Source organism: Rana temporaria, chromosome 4, assembly GCF_905171775.1.
Source record: "Rana temporaria chromosome 4, aRanTem1.1, whole genome shotgun sequence".
Lineage (NCBI taxonomy): Eukaryota > Metazoa > Chordata > Amphibia > Anura > Ranidae > Rana > Rana temporaria.
Genome location: NC_053492.1, coordinates 355,220,696 through 355,244,753, shown reverse-complemented (window position 1 = coordinate 355,244,753; position 24,058 = coordinate 355,220,696). Strand labels below are relative to the sequence as shown.

At 44.3% G+C, this 24,058-nt stretch overlaps 1 protein-coding gene across 1 annotated transcript in view; it reads left to right on the top strand.

Annotated features, from left to right (window-relative positions):
- The window catches only part of MTHFD1L (methylenetetrahydrofolate dehydrogenase (NADP+ dependent) 1 like), a 337,567-nt gene that overhangs the window by 36,146 nt on the left and 277,363 nt on the right, over nt 1-24,058 (top strand). Inside the window, exons 8-11 of the mRNA XM_040350849.1 lie at nt 2,843-2,936; nt 6,883-6,953; nt 7,037-7,134; nt 7,846-8,019. Of these exons, the coding sequence (XP_040206783.1) occupies nt 2,843-2,936; nt 6,883-6,953; nt 7,037-7,134; nt 7,846-8,019 (437 nt within the window). The remainder of the gene's footprint in view (nt 1-2,842; nt 2,937-6,882; nt 6,954-7,036; nt 7,135-7,845; nt 8,020-24,058) is intronic.

Genomic DNA, 24,058 nt, shown 5'->3' with positions numbered 1-24,058 from the left:
AACGCAACCGCAGCTAATCGCACTGTACAAATGCAACTAATCGATGTGCCTGGAGTCTTGAATTTCAGCAGAAAATGAACATGCTTTTTAACTGTGGCAGAACAACCGTCCGTGTGAAAGGGGCCTAAGTTGTGCCCCAGTTATGTCGAGGAGGGGGGGGGGTATTTAGTATAGCTACCGGGTTAACAGTTTTGCCCAGGGCAGTAGAGAAAAAGGTGAAAACCTCAGGTCACAATTTATGCACAAATGGGGCATGCCCACCAAATGTGGAAATGTGTTCCTGGTGTCCTGCAGCCTCTAAAACAGTCAGGGAAATAATTGGGTACACATTTTGCGATGCGGGCTGGGACCAGGTGCCAGTGTGAAAGAACTTTTGTATGTGGTTTCAAGGGCAGCAGCTTTTTCAGAACATGATTTAGTCGCTTGCTATCCCAATATGCGTTTTTAATCACACCGGCGTGAGCGGGGTCTTAAATGTCCAGAAATGCCATCATTTTTGGTCTTAAATTGGAATGAGGATACAAAAAAATTCTAATTGCATGAAACATTAGTTGCCCTCCACTGCACGGTCTTTATTATGTCCGATTTTACAAGCGGATGAGCAATATTAACCTTATTACAAAATGTAAATCAGATTTTGCTGCTTTCCTCAGACAAGTAATGCATGCGTTGTAGTGTCTAAACACTGAACACAGTTTAAAAAAGCCATCTTTCCTTTTAATATTTGTAAATGCAGAATCTTGTTTTTTGACTTGGTGTAACACAGCTGGTGGTTGTCATTAACTGTAATCCTCAGAGGCGTTCTGGTGTAAAAAGAGAGAAGTTTGTAATCTAGATGCATATTTCCTGCATTAGTTCTTTCTTTCCATAGTGGTAATATATTTTTCACTTCACTGAACACTTGTAGAGCTCAATGATTTCTCTGTATAAATGCCTTTCCTGAAATTCTATGGAGGTCTGTTCTCTATACTCAATTCAGACTAACCAACTAATGAGCAGAAAAATCTAATTCCGCTACTTCCACTACTATGATGGTTCTTGTGAACTCACCAGATGAGACCATGCTTCTGTTACCGCACATAGGTAGGACCACCTGTGTATGTAGTAGTAGGTATCCAGCAGCTCTCATGGATAAGAATTTTTATAGGTGGGCTTAAATTTTATTCTGAAGTAATTTTAGCCATGATTCCCACCCAAATTAAGTGGCACCAGCAGATTTGCACTGCAAGCCTAAAGTGTATTCTGAAACACTATGAAGATTTGATGAGCTGAGGACAGTCGGGTTGGGAGTGCACATATAACTGTCTACTAGGGTAGCCTCATCGGAGTGGACAACATGATGCCCTTCTTGGAAAGTTGGGAAGGGAGAATGATGATCATATGATTTACTTGCAAATGCTTGGCCATATCAATGTTTAAAATACCTTGCATGTCGAATAAGTATTTGGTTGTTGTATAACCATTTGACTGCAAGAGATTGCATCATTTAGGTCATTTTATAATGTGTAATATATCTTATGGCAATCAAAGCCTTAAAGTGGAAGTAAACCCTCCTATTGTTTTCAGCCAAGGAAGCTGCCATCTTGGCCTCTGTTTAATCTGCAACTGCCACCATGCTGCACATGTGATCAGTTATGAAACCAGCCATTGGATGGTTTGACAGTTTGGTTGAGAGCACAAGCAAATGTGACATCTAGCATATCCGGCATGCCGGGAATGTTAACTGTTTTTTTAAACTATCAAATAGATGGGTTTACTTCCGCTTTAAAGCTAACTCGCACCATGAAAATCTACCCACACAACTTTTCGGAAACCTTTTTGGAGCGTTTGTTTGGAAGACTGGTAAATGGATAAAGCTAAAAAAAAAATTGTGCAATTGTTGCCTATTTACAGATTTGCATACCCTTTTGTCAACCATTTTTAGTTTTCTTTAGCTGGACTTCAGACCAACGCTGTATACTGGCCTAGGCCAACAAGGCCCAGGCCTAGGGCAGCACTTTGCAGGGGAGCAGCATGGAAAAGAGTACTCGACGGCTTGTGCTACACTGTTGGTGTAGCGCTAGTCTTATGGGGCGGACTGGGCTGAGAGGCAAATTAGTCTAGCGCCCCCATAAATAGCGGCCGCACTGCTTCCGGTATGCGGGTGGCCGGCATTCCGCAACTGTGGGGGGGAGGCTGCTTCTAATTTTGACCGTCCTATCATCCCAGACCACAAACCTTCCCCACTGTGATATAGGTTTCTGCTGCACCATTGACATGGATGTATCTTCTCAGTCCTCTCCATAAAATTATCAGAAATTTGTGCTTAAAGTAGAACTATAGGCATTATTATATAGGTTATAGCCCCTGGCAGTTAATTTTTTTACCATCCCTAACCAATTGTAGAGATTTCCCTTTACTTCCTGCCCCATAGCCATTCAGGAAGTGAGAGGAAAAGTATGCAAATTAAGGGAATTTATTGCCCCCCCCCAGGCCCTCAGAACTCCCCACTCAAAAATTTCAGGGCGGGTCTTAAACAGCAAGGTGTGTGGCCTTGACAGAAAGGGGTGGGTCATATTTAAATTAGGGGGTGCATGAGTTTAGTCAGGCCTAGGGCAGCACAAAACCTAAATACACTATTGCTTCAGACCACCTTCCTTCCTCCTTGTAGCTGTACCATAAAGTCTTCTGTAGATTAGAAGTGAGAACCAAGGCAGGGCTGATAAATCTGTTTGGTAGTTCAGTGCAGCAAAAGCCCAAACAGGAAGCCAGACATGCATTTTAAGAACCTAAATGTTTGTGAGTTTTACAAACTAAACTATTAATTTTATTGTGTTTTTTTTTTTTTTTTTTTTTTTTTAAGCTTGGTGCAGCTAATGTTGTTGTTATGGGAAGCACAAAGCCTCAGGAGATTCCGGTTAGCTGGATAAAACCTGGAACAGTGATTGTCTTTGCAGGTAAGGACCATGATCATGTTTATAACTTGTAAAGCTGATGCTCATGCACACTGGATGTGTTTTTTTTTTTCTTTATTGGGTTACAAGAAACCTTGCAATACATAAAACAAAAAAAGTGGAAAACCACAAATTGTTTAACCTATATAGGAGTAAATTATACGAGTAGCAGTGACAGTAGAGAGGCACGAAACTCCATCCGGTGACCGCCCACAGAACTGCTAAAGGCAGACCGATGCTCCTTTTTTAAAGGAAGGCAAACCTATGTGGGGGAGATGACTGATCACGGCAAAGCAAGTGTGCTCCATCTTCCCGGGTCTGAAGCAACATTGAAATACAAAAAATAAATGTTGGTGGAAACCGCATATATGGAAGCTACAGCCATTAAGGTTGGCGATTTATATAACAAGGCACTCCATAAACCAACATCAGTTGTGTTCATAGGAGAGACATAACAAGGCTACATAGAGTGTTCATTAAGAAACAACAGGCAGGCTAAGCTCTTTCAGGAGGCCTAAGCAAAAATGAAGGACTTGGGATTAGGACCTCGGAGGTTAACAGCCGCCAAATTGTGTGGTCCGTGTTTTTTGTTTTTTCCTAATAAGGATAATGATGCCACCAAAAGAAAGCTACTGCTTTGTTTTCAGATCGTGTAGCCTTAAAGCGGAGGTTCACCCAAATAACATTTTATATCAGACCAACTTCTTTATACTTCTAACATGTACAGTCCGCAATTTATTTATTTTTTTTTTTAGGCTGTACATGCCTTCTAATCTATATTTGCAATCCGGCTTCCGGGTACTTCTCCCCGCGGGAGTAGGTGTTTCTATGCTGAGGAGGCATGTCATCTGGGAGGTCACCCAAATGATTAACGTCTTTTCAGAAAAAGTTCTCCCCGGCGGATAAGGCCCCGCCCCCCGCATTGCGTAGGCGAGTCACGGCGTTTCCGAAAGAAGCCGAACATTCAGAGCTGCGAGTCGGCTCTTTACGGCGCCTGCGCACCGACTAGGAGCCGTGTAGAGCTGACTGCGCAGGCTCCGTATAGAGCTTCTTCATGTTCGGCTTATTTCGGAAATGCCATGATGCGCCTACGCAATACGGGGGGCGGGGCCTTATCCGCCGGGGAGAATTTTTTTTGAAAAGATGTCAATCATCTGGGCGACCTCCCAGATGACATGCCTCCTCAGCATAGAAATGCCTACTCCCATGGGGGAGAAGTACCCAGAAGCCAGAATGCAAATATAGATTAGAAGGTATGTACAGCCTAAAAAAAAAAAAAAAATTGCGTACTGTACATGAAAGGCCGGGTACTAACGAGCAAACATGTACGGTGAAACCGGTCCGTCGGACCGTTTTCACCGTACATGCCTGCCAGAGGGCTTCTGTACGATGGTTGTACTAACCATCGTACAGAAGTCCGCGCGTAAACATTACGCGGGGCGTGTCCGCGTCGACGTGGGCGGGCCTGCCATTTAAAGGCTTCCATGCATGCGTCGAAGTCATTCGACGCATGCGAGGGACGGCGGGCACTCGGACATGTACGGTAGGTCTGTACTGACGACCGTACATGTCCGAGCGGGCAGGATTCCAGCGGACGGTTTTAAAACACGTCCAGGAATATTTGTCTGCTGGGAAAAGGCCCGGCGGGCAAATGTTTGCTGGAATTCGGCCCGCTCGCGCCTACACACGACCGAACATGTATGCTGAAACTGGTCCGCGGACCAGTTTCAGCATACATGTTTGGTCGTGTGTATGGGGCCTTAGAAGTATAAAGAAGTTGGTCTGATATAAATGTTATTTGGGTGAACCTCCGCTTTAAGTACATGTCGGTGATTTCCATCATTTAGATCTACATGTAAACAAGTGTTTTTGGTGCAGAACAAATAAAAAAAAAAAAAAAAAAAAAAAAAAAATTGTGTATTTAGTCTGTAATTCTTTGTGTCATACCTTTCTCATTGGCAAGCACTTAATACTGAGGATAATTTTGTGTACATTGTTCAAGACTGAAGTTAATACCTCTAGCATATTGGCACGTATACATTTTCTTATGAGACTGTCTCTCCATTCAAGACAAATAAAATGTGATCTGTTTTTATTAGCTCTAGAGGTCAGCCATAAAGAGGAATTTAATGTGTCTTTCCTAATCTGTCATTTTGGCTGGGCCCCGTCTCTCGGCAAACTTTTATTACCTTTTTATGATTGTGATTTTCTCTTTTCCAGGAAAGGTTGTAGATACAGTTTCAATATTCTGTATTGTTTTGATTATGTAAGACACGCTGGGAATAAAAACCTTAATTTACAGCTGGTAATCGGTTTTATCTAGGGTATTTAGCATACCATTTTTAGTGTACATAGGCATATGGTTTATATAAAAAAATATTCACCTCCCTATAAATGTTAATACTTCATCAAAGAACAAAAAATCCAGGTGGATCTATTTGTGAAAACAGATCTCTGTAACTTAAAATCTCACTAAATGGCTGATTGCATAAGTATGCACTCCCTTCAAGTCCGTATTAGATAGTAAAACGTGTAAGTCTGTGTGAATAGGTCTTTATCAGCCCCGAACATTGCACTTTTCCCCATTCTGCTTTCAAAACTGCTTTAGCTCCGTTCGTTTGTTTTGAAATTACAAATTCTACATAAGATTGAGATCTGGATTCTTACCTGGCCATTCCATGACATTGGCACCTTTTTTGTTTTAAGCCATTCATATATAGTGTTGGCTTTATGTTTGGGGTCTTTACTTTGTTTTTTTTGTTTTTTTGGAAGACCAGCATTCCTAAACTTTTTTTTTGGAGACCTTTACTTTGCTGCACTCTATCATATATAAGTATTTTCACAGAATGATGCTGCCACCACCACATGCAAAACATATTTAGTCTGATGGCCCAAAAGTTCCTAGAATCTTTTTCCAGCTGACTCCAGAGTCTCCACTTGCCTTCAGTCAAACTGTAGGAAGAGGTCATTTAACATTTAGTGGACAGTGGCTTTTTTTGTACCTCATTCCTATAACTGCTGTAGCACCCACACAACGTTTTTTGTATCCTATTCCCATTTGTTCATGAAGGGTTTTTCCGGGTTTTTGTTTTTTTGTTTTTGTCTGCATGGTGTACAAAAGAGTGACAAGAAGAAAGCTATTGTTGAAAAAAAGCCATAAGAAGTCCTGTTTGTAGTGTGCAAGAAGCCATGTGGGGGACACAGCAAACGTGGAAGAAGGTGCTCTGGTCAGATGAGATCAAAATGTAACTTTTTGACCTAAAAGTAAAACGCTATGTGGCAGAAAACTAACACTTCACATCACCCTGAATACACCATCATGAAACATGGTGGTGGCAGCATCATGTTGTGGGGATGCTTTTCTTCAGCAGGGGGAGGGAAGCTAGTCAGATTTGGTGGGAAGATGGATGGAGCCAAATACAGGGCAATCTTAGAAGAAAACCTGTTAGTCGGCAAAAGACTTGAGACTGTGGTTGAAGTAAGATGAGTGGAGGGGGGGCAATTATTGGAAACGATTACCTTGTATTGCTTTCCCTGCAGCAGCTTAAAGTCGACAATGAGGGAGGATTAGAAGCCAACTTTCAGCTGCTGCAGAGAGAGACTTAGAGTGTTTGATTGCAGAAATTGCCCACCCCTATCATACGGATCACCTTCTTCTGTCCACCATCCAATTCCCAGTGCTGCCTGGGTCCCCCTGCTAAACTGAATGGAGCCAGGCCCGGCTGTACCCCCTTATCGGCTGCCCTGACTGTAACAATGCATGAGTTTCTACATACGTACAGATGTGTAATACAAAATCCCGTTTGGATATTCCTCCCTGCGAGAAACTGATACAGCAGTAGAAAATTCACACCAGGACTCCAGCTACTTTGTGATTTAACTGATCAGAATATAGTGCTTTATGATTTGTACGTTCTGATAATGCATTAGTATTGTTTTGATTCTTCAGGTTCTGACCAGAGTAGTGATGGGTTAGCTGGCCAAGCTGTAGGACCACTGACAGCAGCCCTTAGGATGGAGGTTAGTCTATTGCGTTAAGGAAATCCTGGTATCACTTTAAATTCCATGAATTACTGATGTGTACATTCTTTCTCTTTTAACAGAATTTGGCACAAAGCAGTAGAAGATGGCTTGATGCTCAGAAGTATAAGAAGTGGAACCTTCGTTGCTTAAAGCTACAAACTCTTTCTCCTGTACCCAGGTCTTAATTTTTGTCTCATTCATACTGAATTTGTTCCTTATACAATCTGGGGTCTTTATCAGTTGATCTTATTTCAGGCAATGTAGCCTGACATTATGTAGACCAGCCATTTCCACATCTACTGAGCATGCCCCTTTCAGTTCCTTTCAAAGCTGTTCATTTCACACATGTCGGCGTATACACTCCAGATAAATGACAGCCCACTTCCTTCCCTCCCCCTCATGCCCCTTTAAACAGTTAAATGATGTTAATGATGGAGGCTTCGCCGTTTTAGAGTCCCAACCTTTTTGGAATTGGTTGTATTTTTCAGGAGGAATTCAAGGCAAAAGATAATTATTAAAGCACTGCTTTAGCACATATTTTTAGATGTCCTCTATAACTGCAAAATTTCACTTTTTGAGTTCAAATTCATGTAATTTTTTCTGCATTTGTTCCGCTGCTGTCTGTATATATTGCTTAGAGCTCCTTCAAACAGCTGTATCTTGCAGATTTCGTACTGTCTGGACTTCCTCAGTAGCTACCTGTGCCTTGCTGCAGCAATGACAAGCTTCATTATTTTATGTAGATTAATGATGTTGTCATTTAGGCACTACACGTGTAAACACAGGACATGCATGTGTTTTTAGATTGCCACTTCAGCTGCCTTATGGGGTATATTCTATACTGCTCCCCACCAAAACCAATGGATCTGTTTTATTTTCATTCTTTCAGCGATATTGAGATTTCTCGAAGACAGAGTCCAAAAGCTATTGATGTGCTTGCCAAAGAGATAGGATTGCTTTCTGAAGAACTTGAAATGTATGGCCGCACCAAAGCCAAAGTACGCCTGTCTGTTCTGGACAGATTAAAAGAGCAACCAGATGGAAAATATGTCTTAGTTGCAGGGTAAGAATACGCAGTTGCATCATTTTTTAATGTTTAACATTCTGGCATTTTCTTTGTAGAGTTAAATTACTCGGCTACTGTAAATACTTGCTTGACAATCTGGTAATTTGTTTAGTCTGTGGTATAGCCATAGTATTTTCATTATAGTGTATACTTTATATTAATGTTTTGAAAGCAGTTTTCTTCGAACCGCAAAATCTTAGACTAGGATACTTAATGTTTAGCATTTTTATTTGCTGCTGTTTTTCGTTTCTTTTACTTTTGTTGGAAAACTACTTTCTTGTGATAGCAGCCAGTGTATGGGTAGAATAATGCTTCTATTATTCACAATTAATATTTGCATTATTAAAAAATAAATAAAAAAAAAGGAATCAAATGTACATGATGCTTGGCCTCCTTATGCATATAAAACTTAGCTGGCCATTATCAAAATAGATGTAGGGGATGAGGGTATGATCGCAGCATGGGCATCTGCAGGTAGGGGCAAGAGGGGAAAGCGCCCCCCCCCCCCCCCCAGAATCGGATCAGCAAGGTGTCCACCTTAGGAATGCGCCCGGGTTGTGCCCAGGCACACACACCCTAATCACCCGAACACAACGCGCAGACAGTCAGTGGGTGCTGGAACGCTCTCCATGTACCAGCACCCGGCACAGGAAAGATTGCACTGTGGGCGGCAGCTGGGAAGGCTTTTTATCGTCTGATGTTAAGATAGCACTGATCTCTAGCTTCATGAGCCGGCACACACAAAACCCTTCTTGCTCTCCCAGCTCTGCATATACCACAGAGGAGGGGCGGGTTATCCACAGCCTCTCAAGCCTGCAGAGTGCATCAACAGGCGCCTATGCCAAGAGCCTGACCTGTCACTGTAAGTTAGACGATTCTCTTCTGTGGGGGGAACAGAGCTCTGTGGGGGGATTGGGTATGCATACTGGCATAGCATTGGGTTCTGCACCCTGTACATGGCACACTCCTGGAATAATGTCTTCCTTTTCCCCTTTAAAAATATTTGCAAGTCACGGCTAAGCCCCTCCCGTACATGACATTGTGAAAAGGGGTCCGGTGCATGGGTAACCTTAAAATGATGCCCTTCCTGAAAAAAGTTCTGTGGATGCCCATGGATCGACGGGTTTGGTCAGGCCAGCATCCCAAGTCAAATAGAAAGAGCAAAAGGAGAAAACCCCCTAGGGTGACTTTAACGGCCTGTGATCGTTAAATCGTATGGAGCTATAATGCATCAAAAGGAATAATAAAAATGAAATATCAAATTTCTCTTACCACCTTCCAGGACGGCACCCGAGAGATGATGGCTCCTCCTGCAGGAAACACAATCACATGACAGTTTAAAAGGCCCCGCCCTTCCCCTTGCTCCTCAGTATTGATTGTGTTTCTCCAACACAGCGACACGTTTGTTTTGTTTATGGAAACCTAGAGACCGGGGAGGGTCGAAGGTACCCCTGTGAGACAGGTTTAAGGGAGGCCGGGGAGGGCTGAACTTACCTGTAGACTTCGGTCCAAACTCACAGGTCGCCCTATGGAAGCACCAGTGCTCTGAGCTGCGGGGAGGTGAGCCATCACTGCGTGCTATCGAATCCACCACCATTCGAATCGCCGTTTTTCCCGGGTCTCCAGACGTAAAAACGCCGCGCTCCAGGCCTCATTCTGAGACAGGAACTGCATCACAGGAAGTGGGCGGTTCCGGACGGCGTAACCCGGAAGTTCCCAGTGGAGCGAGGAGACAGCGTGGGTGGTGGACGGGTCGGCTTGCGGTGACCAGTACAGGAGTACCGACAGCCAGGACCGAGTCGCCCTCCTCATGGAAGAGGACGGAAAGACCGACACGACCGCTGGCAGATCCAGGTCGGGGGGCGGTAAGTACCAATCCCCCTGGAAAGGGAGGGGGGAAGTGGTGAGAGTTCCCAAACATTTAGGGAACGACCGGAGCAGGATCTGGTCCCTTCTCGTCCACTTCCTCCCCTCCCCAGTACAGCCAGCAGTCTTGGGGGAAAAAAGACAATTTAAATGTATATTTCATGTCTTTCAGAAACCCCCAGCGGACCCCAGGAGGCCTCAGCTCAGTCTCCCTCCGCTACAGGGCATAGTTCCTCTAAAAAATGTGGGAATTGTAGAGAGAAGCTCCCCAAGTCCTACACAAAACCTTTCTGCTACAAATGTATTAATATACTGGCGGGAAAGGAGGCTGCTGCCATGATGAAGAGTTTTCTCTCATCCATGCAAACAGAAATGTTAGCAACAGTTAAAGCCTTTCGGGAGGCAGCCGGGCAGTCGGCACAGACTGAAACAGAGGAACTTACCCCTAAGGAAGGCACTTCCTCTCAGGAGACCCCCTTTTCTAAGGGCCCAAGTGTTTTCTTTACACCTTCACAAAATCCCCCTTTGGGGGAAGCAGATGGTGAAGAGAGTGAGGTAGCCAGTCTACCTAGGTCTAGGCACAGCTCAGGGGAGGTAGATGGAGACTCCTTTAGTCAGTCTCAGGAGGACACACGTCCAAGAAAACACCTCTTTGCTGTAGAAGATCTAGAGAGTCTCCTCCAGGCTATCTACGCCACAGAGGAAATTCCTGAGACCCCTAAACCTACCTCAGCACAGGATAAAGTTTATAGGGGCCTGAGTGACGCTCAATCTAAAGTATTCCCCCTGCACAAATCCCTCAAGGAGTTAGTCCTTCAGGAGTGGAGAGACCCTGAAAGGAGAATAATCAAACAAAAAACCTGGAAAAGAAGGTTCCCCTTCTCCCAGGAAGATGAGGAAGTCTTTTTTAAGCTTCCTAGACTTGATGCGGCTTTGTCGCAAGTCACTAAATTGTCTGATCTCTCCTTTGAGGATACAGGTAACATCAAGGATGTGATGGACCGTAGAGCAGAGTCTCTCCTTAGGAAAGCCTGGGAGGCCAATGCGGCAGCACTAAGCCCAGCCTTAGCAGCAGCATGTGTAGCTAGGAATACAGATGTTTGGGTAGAGACACTCACCGACCACCTCGCCCAGAATTCGGAGGCGGAGGAGGTAGTTGAGTCACTTACTGTGGTAAGGAAGGCGATTGCTTACCTAGCAGATGCAGCTACGGAATCTGCAAGGGCAGCAGCCAAGACAGCAGCCCCCATTAACTCCACTAGGAGGGCAGTTTGGATCAAGGCCTGGGAAGGAGATGCTACATCCAAGGGAAAACTCTGTGGCATCCCCTTTCAAGGTTCCCTGTTGTTTGGGAAAGACCTGGATGATGTCCTGGCTAGGTCATCAGAAAAAGGTAAAAAATTCCCAGTTAAACCCAAAAAAGAAGGTTTCAAGAAAACTTTTCGAGGCCCCCAGGGGCAGGGTAGACAAAAAGCCAAAAAGGAACCTTTTAGGCGTTGGAACTTTGGCAAAGGGAACAGGAAGAACAACCTCCTTTTCCCTCCTCCAAAACCCAGCGACAAACCGTCCAAGTGACGACGTAGTCAGAGTGGGGGGTCGACTATCTCAATTCCTTCCCCTATGGGAGAAAATTTCGAACAGTCATTACATCTGCCAAATAATTCAAAAAGGCTATCGCCTAGAATTTCTGGCTACACCCCCCACCATGATCACCATTACTCACCTTCCCAGGGATACCCTGAAAAGGTCTGCCCTCTTGGAGGGCATACAGGACTTAGCCAAACAACTAGTGGTAGTACCAGTACCAAAAGCTCAGCAGTACCAGGGATTTTATTCCCATATTTTCGTAGTACGGAAACCCTCCGGGAAATACCGTCTAATAGTAAACTTGAGAAACCTGAACAAGTTTCTGGAATACAAAAAGTTTGCTATGGAAAGTATTTATTCGGTAAGAAAGAACCTCATGAAGGAGGCCTTCTTGGTGACCCTAGATCTCAAAGATGCCTATCTCCACGTGCCAATCCACGTGGATCACCAGGTATATCTGAGGTTTGCGGTCGTGGTGGAAGGAGAAACCTTCCACTGGCAGTTCAGAGCACTACCATTTGGGCTAACCTCCAGCCCAAGGATTTTTACAAAAGTCCTAGCAGAAGCGGTGGCATACCTGCACCTTCAGGGCATATCCCTTATACCTTATTTAGACGACTTGCTGATTTCAGGAAAATCAGCCGCCCAAGTCACGCTGGATGCCAACAAAGCAATGGCACTCCTAGAGAGCCTAGGGTGGATAATCAACATAGAAAAATCCTCCCTCAACCCAGAACAGGTCAAGACCTTCCTGGGATACGTAGTGGACACCAGGCAGCAGAGACTCTTCTTACCAGAAGAAAAAGTTTTAAAACTAGCCTCAGCAGTCGGGAACCTTATCAAAAACCCCAAACTCTCCAGACGGAATGTTCTGAGAGTTCTAGGCCTGATGTCAGCAAGCATCCCAGCGGTGGTTTGGGCTCAGCTTCATGCAAGGGCATTACACTTCTTCTTCCTGTCCTCATGGGACAAAAGGAAAGAGTCCTTAGATCAGGATATACTACTCACCCCCCAGGTTCTGTCCTCCCTGGAGTGGTGGACATCTCCCCAAAACCTGAGGGGAGGGCGACCGTGGGCTCAGTGGAACCCAGTGAAGGTTACCACGGATGCCAGTTCCTGGGGGTGGGGCGCCCACCTGGAGGGGAAAAAAGCGCAGGGGCAATGGGACAGCTCACTAGCTCGCAGGTCATCCAATTACAGAGAACTCAGAGCAGTGGGGGAAGCCTTAATAGCCTTCCAGGAAGACATCAGAGGCAGAGAAGTCCAAGTAAGCTCAGACAACTCTACAGTAGTAGCGTACCTAGGTCACCAGGGAGGGACCAGGTCCAGTCCCCTACTAGAACTTTCCAGGGAAATCCTAACCTGGGCAGAAGAAAGAGTACTCTCTATCTCAGCCATATACATAAAGGGGACGAGCAATATAGAAGCAGACTTCCTCAGCCGTCACAAGTTGAGGGAGGAGGAATGGGAACTGAACCCAGAGGTGTTTCAACACCTAGTCCAGTATTTCGGGGAACCGGAAATAGACTTGTTTGCCAACAGACTAAACAGGAAGGTAGAAAGGTATTTCTCGATTTCCTGGGAACTACAGTCGGAAGGTCTGGATGCGCTATCCCAGACCTGGCGCTTCGGGCTGGCCTATGCCTTCCCGCCGGTAGCGCTCATTCCGCGAGTTCTTCAGAAACTCAGCAGGTCTCCAGGCCAGATTCTTCTGATAGCACCATGGTGGCCAAAAAGAACTTGGTTCGCAAACCTAAGAGCCATGGCAATGGTGGAGCCTCTGAAGCTCCCGTACAGGGCAGATCTCCTCAGGCAGGGCCCAGTACTCCATCCAAAGCCGGAATTCTTCCAGCTAGCAGCCTGGTTAGTGAGCGCCAGATTCTAGAACGCAAAGGCTGCTCAGAGAGGGTCATAGATACCCTTCTCATGAGCAGAAAACCAGTAACTCAAAAGATTTACCAAAAGGTATGGAAGACCTTCTGTTCCTGGCGTAAGGAAAGACAGGTAGCTTCAACTTCTATCCCGGTTATCCTGGACTTCCTCCAGGATGGGGTAGATTTAGGATTAAAAGTTAGTACCCTTCGGGTCCAAATAACGGCTCTTTCAGTCTATCTGGATAAAAGATTGGCGAAAGAGGACCTTATAAAACGTTTTTTGTTAGCTAGAGAAAGAATTTCTCCAGTCCAAAAATATAATTGTCCGCCTTGGGACTTAACTAGGGTGTTAGAGGCGTTATCTATACACCCATTCGAACCTCTGGAAGAGGTTCCCCTTAAGTTTCTAACCTTAAAGTTGACTTTTTTGTTAGCCATTACTTCGGCCAGGAGGGTAGGGGATTTGCAGGCGCTATCCATGAAAGAACCCTTCCTGAGGGTACAGCCAGATAGGATCACCCTCAGAGCAGACCCCCTGTACCTGCCGAAGGTGGCATCCCTATTTCATAGGACGCAAGACATAATATTGCCGTCCTTTTGTTCTGAACCAAAGAACGAAAAAGAAAAGAAATTTCATTTGTTAGACGTGAGAAGGTGTCTTCTCATTTATCTAGAGAGAACTAAAAGTTTTAGAAGATCTAACCACCTACTAGTTCTACACGCTGGGCCCAGGAAGGGACTGCATGCATCAAAAGCCTCAGTCTCAAGATGGATTAGAGAAGCAATATCCAAAGCCTATGTATGTACTGGAGCAACAGCTCCCAAAAAGATCAAGGCTCACTCTACCAGAGCCATAGCAACTTCCTGGGCTGAGAAAGCAGGGGCCTCCTGGGAACAAATCCGCAGTGCGGCCACCTGGTCCAGCCATCATACATTCCTGAAGCACTACCGTGTGGAAATGTTGTCACAGCAAGACTTAGCCTTTGGTCGAAAGGTGCTACAAGCTGTGGTCCCACCCTGAAGGTAGGCCTGTGTTTATTACTCAATTATCCTCTCGGGTGCCGTCCTGGAAGGTGGTAAGAGAAAACCAACGTTAGACCTACCGGTAACGGTATTTCTATGAACCTTCCAGGACGGCAGGCCTACTTCCCACCCTATGTGGAGGGAAAAAAGGTAAGTACCTATAAGGACTACGTCCCTTGTGAACCAGTTCAGGATTACTCTATTGCATACTGAGGAGCAAGGGGAAGGGCGGGGCCTTTTAAACTGTCATGTGATTGTGTTTCCTGCAGGAGGAGCCATCATCTCTCGGGTGCCGTCCTGGAAGGTTCATAGAAATACCGTTACCGGTAGGTCTAACGTTGGTTTTTATTAAGAACAATTAAAGGCTGGTGTACATTTAGGCCAATAAGGTACAAAATACATAGGTGCAAAAAGTTCTGCGTCATCCATGGACTACTGTCCTGGCTAGCACCACGGCTGAACGACCATGGTCCATTGAATTTTTAATACTCCTTTTTGATGCATTATATCTCTAAGATTTAAAGGGGTTGTAAAGGCTCATCTTTTATTTTCTAAATATGTTCCTTTAAGCTAGTGCATTGTTTGTTCACGTACCTTTTTTCCTTAAATTTCCCTTCTAAATGTTTTTTTTTCTTTGTCTGAATTTCTCACTTCCTGTTTCTCCTCGGTAAGCTTTCCACCATCATCCGAGCGGTGGAAAGTCATTTAGAACAGCTTACTGAACACCTTACTGAGGAGAAACAGGAAGTGAGAAATTCAGACAAAGAAAAAAAAACATTTAGAAGGGAAATTGAAGGAAAAGGTAAGTGAACCAACAATGCACTAGCTTAAAGTAACCTATTTAGAAAATAAAAAACGAACCTTTACAACCCCTATTATCAAAGGCCGTTAAAGTCCCACTAGGGGGTTTTCTCCTTTTGCTTTTTCTATTATCAAAATATTTAACCTGATTTCCAGTGTATGGGAAGCTGCTGTTTGCTCTTTATAGTTCATAAGCAGATCCTGTCAATGGTAACAGGTGTGTCTTATAAACACACAGAGCTGGCTTGGGAGAGAGCACACATAGCAAGCGGCTTGCTATTGGGGCATTAGGCAGGGGGAGGAGCCAGGAGCACCAGCAAGGGACTTGAGAAGAGGAAGATCGGGGCTGCTCTTTTCAAAACCAGAGCAGGTTAATATAACCGGTTTGTTATATTAAAAATAAAATGTTGCCTTCACTCTAGCATGAATTGATGCACTGCAGGGGATTGCAAAAGTGTGAATAGGCCCCTAAAGTTTTGTAGTACAGTGTGTGGACATCCTTATGTTTAACTAGGCAGTAAGCACACTGTCATTTAGTAATGCAGTCCTCTTTTTGATGAACGGCTTCATGAAGGCTGCCCAGGCCATTTTAAATGTATGCTGGCCATGCTAATTAACCACTTGGTATCCCGGCTATAGTTAAAAGACGGCCACAAGGTGGTTCTCAATTGCCGGGAGGACGTCTATGGACGTCCTCGCTTCCTCCGGCCACTGGGGGGCGCATGCGCGCCGCATCACTGCAGTGCCGATGCACGTGCCTGGCTGCCGCGATGTCCGCCAGGTATCGTAGATTGCCACCATTACTAAAAAAAATAAATCATAATTCTGTCCCCTATTGTGTAGGCACTATAACTTTTGAGCAAACCAGTCGCTTATTGCGTTTTTTTTTTTTTTTTTTTTTTTTTACCAAAAATATGTAGAAGAATACGTGTCGGCCTAAACTGAGAATTTTTTTATTTATTTTTTTAAACAAATTGGGATATTTATTATAGCAAAAAGTAAAAAAAAAAAAAAAATATATATATATATATATAATTTATTTTTTTTAAATTGTCGCATTTTTTGTTTTATAGCGCAAAAAATAAAAACCACAGAGGTGATCAAATACCACCAAAAGAAAGCTCTATTTGTGGGGGGAAAAAGGACGTAAATTTTTGTTTGGGAGCCGCGCAATTGTCAGTTAAAGCGACGCAGTCCTGAAAGCTGAAATTTCGTCTGGGCAGGAAGGGGGTATATGTGCCCAGTAAGCAAGTGGTTAAAGGCTTAATGTGCCTGTCAGACAATACTCTACCCTCCTTTTCTCATACATACAGTGGATATAAAAAGTCTACACACCCCTGTTAAAATGTCAAGTTTCTGTGATGTAAAAAAAGACAAAATTAAATCATTTCAGAACTTTTTCCACCTTTTTTTTAATGTGACCTATAAACTGGAATCTTTTAGGTGGAGAAGTAAAATATATGGTTGCATAAGTGTGCACACCCTTAAACTAATACTTTGTTGCAGCACCTTTTGCTTTTATTACAGCACTCAGTCTTTTTGGGTATGAGTCTATCAACACATCTTAGATTTGCAATATTTGCCCACCCTTTTTTGCAAAAACACACCAAATCTGTCAGATTGCAAGGGCATCTCCTGTGCACAGCCCTCTTTAGATCACTCCACAGATTTTCCATAGGATTCAGATCTGGGCTCTGTCTGGGCCATTCCAAAACTTTAATCTTCTTTTGGTGAAGCCATCCCTTTGTTGATTTGGATGTATGCTTTGGGTCATTGTCATGCTGAAAGATGAAGTTCCTCTTCATGTTCAGCTTTCTAGCAGAAGCCTGAAGGTTTTGTGCCAGTGTTGACTGGTATTTGGAACTGTTCATAATTCCCTCTACCTTCACTAAGGCCCCTGTTCCAGCTGAATAAAAACCGCCCCAAAGAATGATGTTGCTACCACCATGCTTCACTGTGGGTATGGTGTTCTTTTGTGAATGTGCAGTTTTGTTTTTGCACCAAACATATATCTTTTTGAATTCTGGCTAAGAAGTTCAACCTTGGTTTCATCAGACTAACACATTTTCCCACATGCTTTTGGGGGATTTCAGATGTGTTTTTGCAAAATTTAGCCAGGCTTGGATGTTTTTTATTCATAAGAAAAGGCTTTGGTCTTGCCATTCTACCCCATAGCCTAGACATATGAAGAATACGGGAGATTGTTGTCACATGTGCAACACAGCCAGTACTTGCCAGATATTCCTCCAGCTACTTTAATGTTGCTGTAGGCCTCTTGGCAGCCCCCCTAACTAGTTTTCTCCATCTTTTCATCCATTTTGGACGGATGTCCAGTTCTTAGTAATGTCACTGTTCCATATTTACTCCACTTGATGTCCGTCTTCATTGTGTACCATAGTATATCTAATTCCTTGGAAATTCTTTTGTAACCTTCTCCTGACCTTTTGACGATGAGTTCCCTCATGCATTGGGAGCTCTCCGCAGACCATGGTTTTTGCTGTGGGATGCAACTAAGAAAATGTCAGGAAAGTCCTACAACAGCTAAACTTTGGGGTTAATCAGAGGCACTTTAAATGATCGCAGGAGTGTACTGACTCCTGTTTAACATAAGCAATTGCATTCAAACTCCATTTTGAACACCGCTACATCCCCAGTTATAAGAGGGTATGCAAATTTATGAACCACAGTATTTTATTATTTTATTTTCAATTGAGTTGTGTAGTTTATAGGTCACATTAAAGGCGGAATCGGTTCTGAAATTATTTATCTTTGTCTCATGATTATCTTTTTACCTCACATAAACTTGACATTTTAACAAACTGAGTGTGTAGACTTTTTATATCCACTGTATGTCTTATATTTGTATTGCCCATACCTGTCTGTTCTTTACTTCTATTGTCTTCTATTGTCTTTGGCATTTATAAGTGTATGTTAAACAGTGCATGTGTCCTGTGGGGTGCATGGCCAAACAAATATTGGAGAGGAGGTGGATTGCGGTAGCTGGCTGAGGAAGCAAAAAGTGTAAATTCAGCCCTGGCTGTGGGATGTACATCCTGGACAAAAACTAATTCATCTAGGGCAGAAAACTAAAAATCATTCATTCTAATTTTAGCAGCAGATGTTAGTGCAGCCTTATGTTGCTATTCTAGTTGTAAGTAACACTCAGTCAGAATGCTAGGTTTGTGGAAAGTGGTGTCTAGATGTTTGTGGTAAATACATTTTTAAAGCATATCGTAACACAGATTTAATAGTATTATTGGGATGATATGTAGAAATTTCATGAAATTTGATATCCTATTTAAAAAAATTGTTGGCGGGATTAGGTGGAGGTTTGAAATGTGCCCTTCAAACAAACTAGTGTCTGTGAGAGACCATTTAAACTTTTTTTATAGTGTGCTTTATATCTCGGACTCAACAAGTGAACCACACTGTTTCATCTGTTTGCTCCCATTGCGTACTGATAGATGGAGATTTTTTTTTTCTCCATATCTTTTGGACTTGCCCTAAAATTTCAATCTTCTGGCAGGAGATGGTTGATCACATCATGGCCATCACTGGTATAATTCTAATGCCCCGTACGGCGCTGAAACAGTCCTAGGACACAGGAAGGCTGCTAGTTCAGTGGTGAAGCAGGACGCTCTCCCACGAGTCGGCTCACCTCAGGGCTAGTGCGTAGCCTCAGGGATAGATCAGACAGGCAGGGTTTCTTCCGACCCCCCCTGCTTGCAGCACCCAGGATCTCCGTCTCTCCCATCCCCTTTGGCCTCCCTCTTCCTCCACCACCACGCTCTTCCCGGGGAGCCTCACAGGTAAGCCTGCTTTCTCCCTGGGCTCTCCCCCCGCCTCCCACTGGGACAGCGTGCCGCCGTCCTAAGGATAAGCCGCGGCCTCCCATAGGCAGCTCCTCTCAAAGGTAAGGCCTGCACCATCCGGCCTGGTCTGTCCTCCAACCCGGGGATCGAATGCAGCCATCCTTTTCAGGATAAGCCGCGGCTCTGATCCCGGGAAACGGACGACCGACACCCCCCATCGCATCCCAAACACTGCACCGCTATCTCCCGCCGTCTCCCCGCCATCATCCCTGCTGTCCTCTACCTTTTGGGGCCCAGAAAACCAGACATCAGTGACTTTCCCAGCTTTATAGGCTCCCCGCTGCACATGATCTCACCTGGAAACCCCCCAGGCCCCCTAGGACTCTTCCCGCGTCGCCCCCGGCTCGGGCCTAGTCCAGGTCGGCGGCAATCTTGGTACTCCCATTCAAGTAAAAACACCCCCCCTCACCGCCCCCTCCACAGCCTGTTTCAGCTTGAAACTAGGTCCCATCGGTCAACCCAGGGATATGTATCCCCCATGCCCCCCCTCAAAGCAATTGATCCAGGGTTTCACCGATCGCCAGTGAGGGATCAGGAAGGAATTTTTTCCCCGGTCGCTGCAGATTGGCACAGCACGCCTGGGGTTTTTCGCCTTCCTCTGGACCAATTCGGGGAGGGAAGACTTAAGCGAGTGATGGTTCACTTGCATATTCTTCCTCCCAGCGCCGGCAAAGCCCTCCAATCAACAGTACTTCCCTGCGTCTTTTTTGCAACCATGGGTTATTTGAAATACTCTGCAGAAATCATCTGGGAACTAAAACTATTCACCTCTACACTTCCAACGGTCACCAAAAAAGCTCTAAAGAGTGAGCAACTGTTAAGAATCAACCGACGATTAACAGTAAAAAACTGCATGCAGGTACTCCAGCCCAAACGCATATCATGTGCTTTGGTTAACACAAGATCGGCAGTAAAACACCGGTAAGAAATCTATCATTTCATCCTTCAACACGATCTAGATTGCCTTTTCATCACAGAAAGCTGGCTTACAGCAGACTGCAACACCATTCTGGGAGAACTGGTGCCAACAAATTATCGCATTCAAATGCAGAACAGAGTGGGGCAAAGAGGGGGAGGCCTGGCGGTGATCCACAAGACTCGCCTCTCGATTACCAAACCAGTCCTTCAATACTCCCTTCCATTCATGGAAACCCTCACTCTACAGCTGCAAACAAATCCCCAAGACATGGTCCATATACTATGCTATAGACCACCAGGCCCAAAAACGCATCTTCTAACATCGTTGACAGAATTCATCTCCTCATACACCCTAAGCATCAAACACCTTTTGGTGCTTGGGGATTTCATACTCTGGGCCAACTCCTCGCAGGACCCTGTCGCCGACACCTGCGTCGACCATCCAGAAGGATTAGGTCTGCAGCAACTAATAGTAGGCCCCACTCATGCCTCAGGCCATACGCTCGATCTTCTTTTCAAACAAGATTTGAAAATTGACGTCCTGGAAAATAAGCCGCTACCATGGACCGATCACCATGCCATTAAATTCAAAATCACCAATAACGCCAGGCCAAAAAAAACGACAAAACCGGTGACAACTCACTGGACTAGATCCCAGAAGAAGATCCATTTGGAACTCTTTAAACAACACTAGGGAACAAAATAAAAACAATTCAACAAAAAAAAACAGCCACAGAAACACTTGACGCCATTAACAAGGCGCTACTACAGTCAGCGGACTTGGTGGCACCAAATTGCAAAACTTGCATCCTGGAAAAACAACTCCAGCTGGTTTAATGACCAGCTGGCATTGCTAAAGCAAGAGCGTAGAAGAGCAGAAGCTGCTTGGAAAAGGAGCTCTTCAGAGGAAAACCACACCTTTTACAAGACAATAACGAAGAAATATCACAAAGATCTTTATGGCCAAAAAAAAATCACTTCTCCAACATCATCGCTAATGCCCTAAACCGCCCCCGCGAACTCTTCAAGCTGGTTTCGCAGACAATGAATCCAACTTGTTTAGAGGCCCCCAATTCTGATTCACAAGAATTTTTGCAACGAATTATCGGATTATTTCATTAATAAAATTGAAAAAATCCATGAAAGTATTCAGCAAAATGGAATCGGCACTAACCCTTCCCCAAATCCCAAACCAAATACCCACATAAACCCACCGCAACCACCAAAATTTACTATAAAACCCATCTCCATCAATGCCACTAAAAACATCATCGGGACTCTGCGTAACAGCACAGTACCCAATGACATCATTCCCACTAAACTGCTGAAAGAATGTGCCGATATACTGGCACCAGCTATCACGCAGCTCATAAACCAGTCATTCAAGGAGGGCATGGTGCCCACCTTGCTGAAACAAGGTACAATAAAACCAAACAACCGGAGGCCCATAACAGGTCTAAATGTTTTCTCCAAGGTAATGGAGAAAGAGGTTGTACAACAGCTGCAACTGCATTTAGACACCCACAAATTACTCAACACATTTCAGTCAGGTTTCCGTCCGGGGCACGGAACAGAAACGGTGCTGCTCAAAATATGGGATGACGTTCTAGAGGCTGCAGATGAAGGAGAATCTTGTCTCCTGATCCTGCTGGACCTAAGCGCGGCTTTTGACACTGTAGACCACGGACTACTGCTAGCTAGGCTAGCTGAAGTGGCCAAAGTCGCGGAAGGTGATTTACCCTGGTTCTCCTCCTTCTTGGAAAACCGATCACAAACAGTGAAACTGGGACCTTTCACTTCTGAAAAACGTACGGTATCATGCGGAATCCCTCAGGGATCTCCCTTGTCACCCGTATTGTTCAATATCTATCTCCGCCCCCTCTTTGAAATCATCAGGAACCAGAAGCTACTTTACCACTCTTATGCAGACGACACTCAACTGTATTTTCACATCTGCAACAAAAAGGATCATTCTCTTGGACTAGAGAAATCCCTCTCTGTAATAGATAGCTGGATGACATCCAGTTATCTTAAACTCAATGGTTCAAAAACAGAACTGCTCCTGTTTCACGCAAAACGAAAAAGTCTGGGTAAAACTATCACCCCTAGCACCAAAGTCAAAAGTCTCGGAGTCATTTTCGACTCCTATATGACAATGGATGCAGTAGGGTCAGTAGTCAGCGGATCCCATCATCTGCTGCGCCTACTACACCGACTCACCCCCTTTATCCCGAAAGGACATTGCAGTCGTGGTGGGAACAATCATCAATTCCAGACTAGACTACGCAAATGCCCTCTATCTAGGACTCCCCAAATACCAAATCACTCGTCTGCAAGTCGTTCAAAACACGGCCGCTTGATTAGTGACTGGCAAAAAAACATGGGAATCAATCTCACCTTCGCTGAGATCCCTTCATTGGTTTCCAGTAAAAGACAGAATCACTTTCAAGGCGCTCTGCCAGCATAAGTGTATTCATGGAATTGCCCCCCAATATCTATGCAAAAAAATAAAAGCCCATAACCCAAATCGCATTCTGCGATCCACAAATCAAAACCTACTCCAAATACCCAAAGCCAGATACAAGTCCAAAGGAGATCGAAGATTTGCAGTCCAAGGACCTCGGCTGTGGAATGCGCTACCAACTACCATCCGACTGGAATCGGACCACTTGACCTTCAGGAGAAAGATTAAAACCCATTTCTTCTGAGGTCAGGGGGTTTCCTTACCCATGGAATGGAAACAGCGCCCAGAGGCGATTGAGTTCGCATGTGTTGTGCTTTACAAGTTTCTCACTCACTCACTCACACGGTCAGACCGTAAAAGTCCAATGGGGCATACACACGGTTGGAGTTCCAATTTCAAAAGCTCACATCAGACTTTTTCAGGTGGGAAAACCGATTGTGTGTACGCAGCACAAGTCTAGTACAAGTGATCATGTTACCCCTATCATGGAGTCCTTGCACTGGCTACCTGTTTTGCATAGACTTGAAGATCCTCTTGAAAATATACCTACGTAGACTGCTGCTTTAACCCTTATACAAAAATAGTGCTTGCATCAATGTGCTTAATGATCAAAGTGTCCATCAATACTTAAAGGAACACTAAAGGTTCGTTTTTTATTAGATCAATTGATTGCTGTAAGCCAGAGCATTTAAATATCCCTTACCTCGTTTTTCCTTTTGACCTCCAAAATACAGTAATCCAGGTTTGAAAATTCCATTTCCTGTCACTCCTCTTCTTGCTTTCCACCAGCATCTGAGCCGTTTTGCATGGTGGAAAGCAGAATGTGCTCACCTCCTCCATATGACTACAGCCCTGCATGAAGATGCTCTTATCCCTCACAGGCATGGAGGCTAAGCCTAATGGGAACTGTAATTCCCATTAGGCCGTGATGTAGCAAGAATGAATGCGCACCAGAAACCAGGAAGTCAGTGAGAATAATGATTCGGGAGTGACGGAGGTGAATAAAACCGCTCGATTTCAACAGGTATCAAATTAGTTATAATGCAAAACATTACTTTTTACTTTATCAGCTACTGTCAGACTTTAAGAGGAAAATATTTTTGTTTTTACAACCCCTTTAATCAATATGTGCTTATAGGCAACTACTTCAATCTTGATACAAAAATTGTTGTGCTCACATCAGCGTGCTTAGTAGTAACCAATATCTTCTGAATGGTCTGAAGTTGTAAGCGGGGGCACTCCAAGGCTCTGTCCTGCGACCAATTTTGATCAACTTGTTCATAAGTGATATAGAGGTTGGAATAAATGGTTCAATCTGTTTGATGGCGAAACAAAACTAAGCAGGGAATTAACACCACAACAGAATATATCAACTTTGCAGGAAGACCTTGATAAAATAAAGGGGTGGACTACTATGTGGCAAACAAGCTTTTAATATTGAAAAACAAAGTAATGCATTTGGGTGCTAAAAATTTGAATGCAAGTTACTCACTTGGGAATTATCTCTGGGGGATTAGAGGAGGTAAAAACATTCAGGGAGCCCTAGTAGATGACTGGGTCAGCAACGGCATCTAATGCCAACCTGTAGCAAGCAAAGATTGCAGTCTATTGGCATGCATTAAAAATTTTAT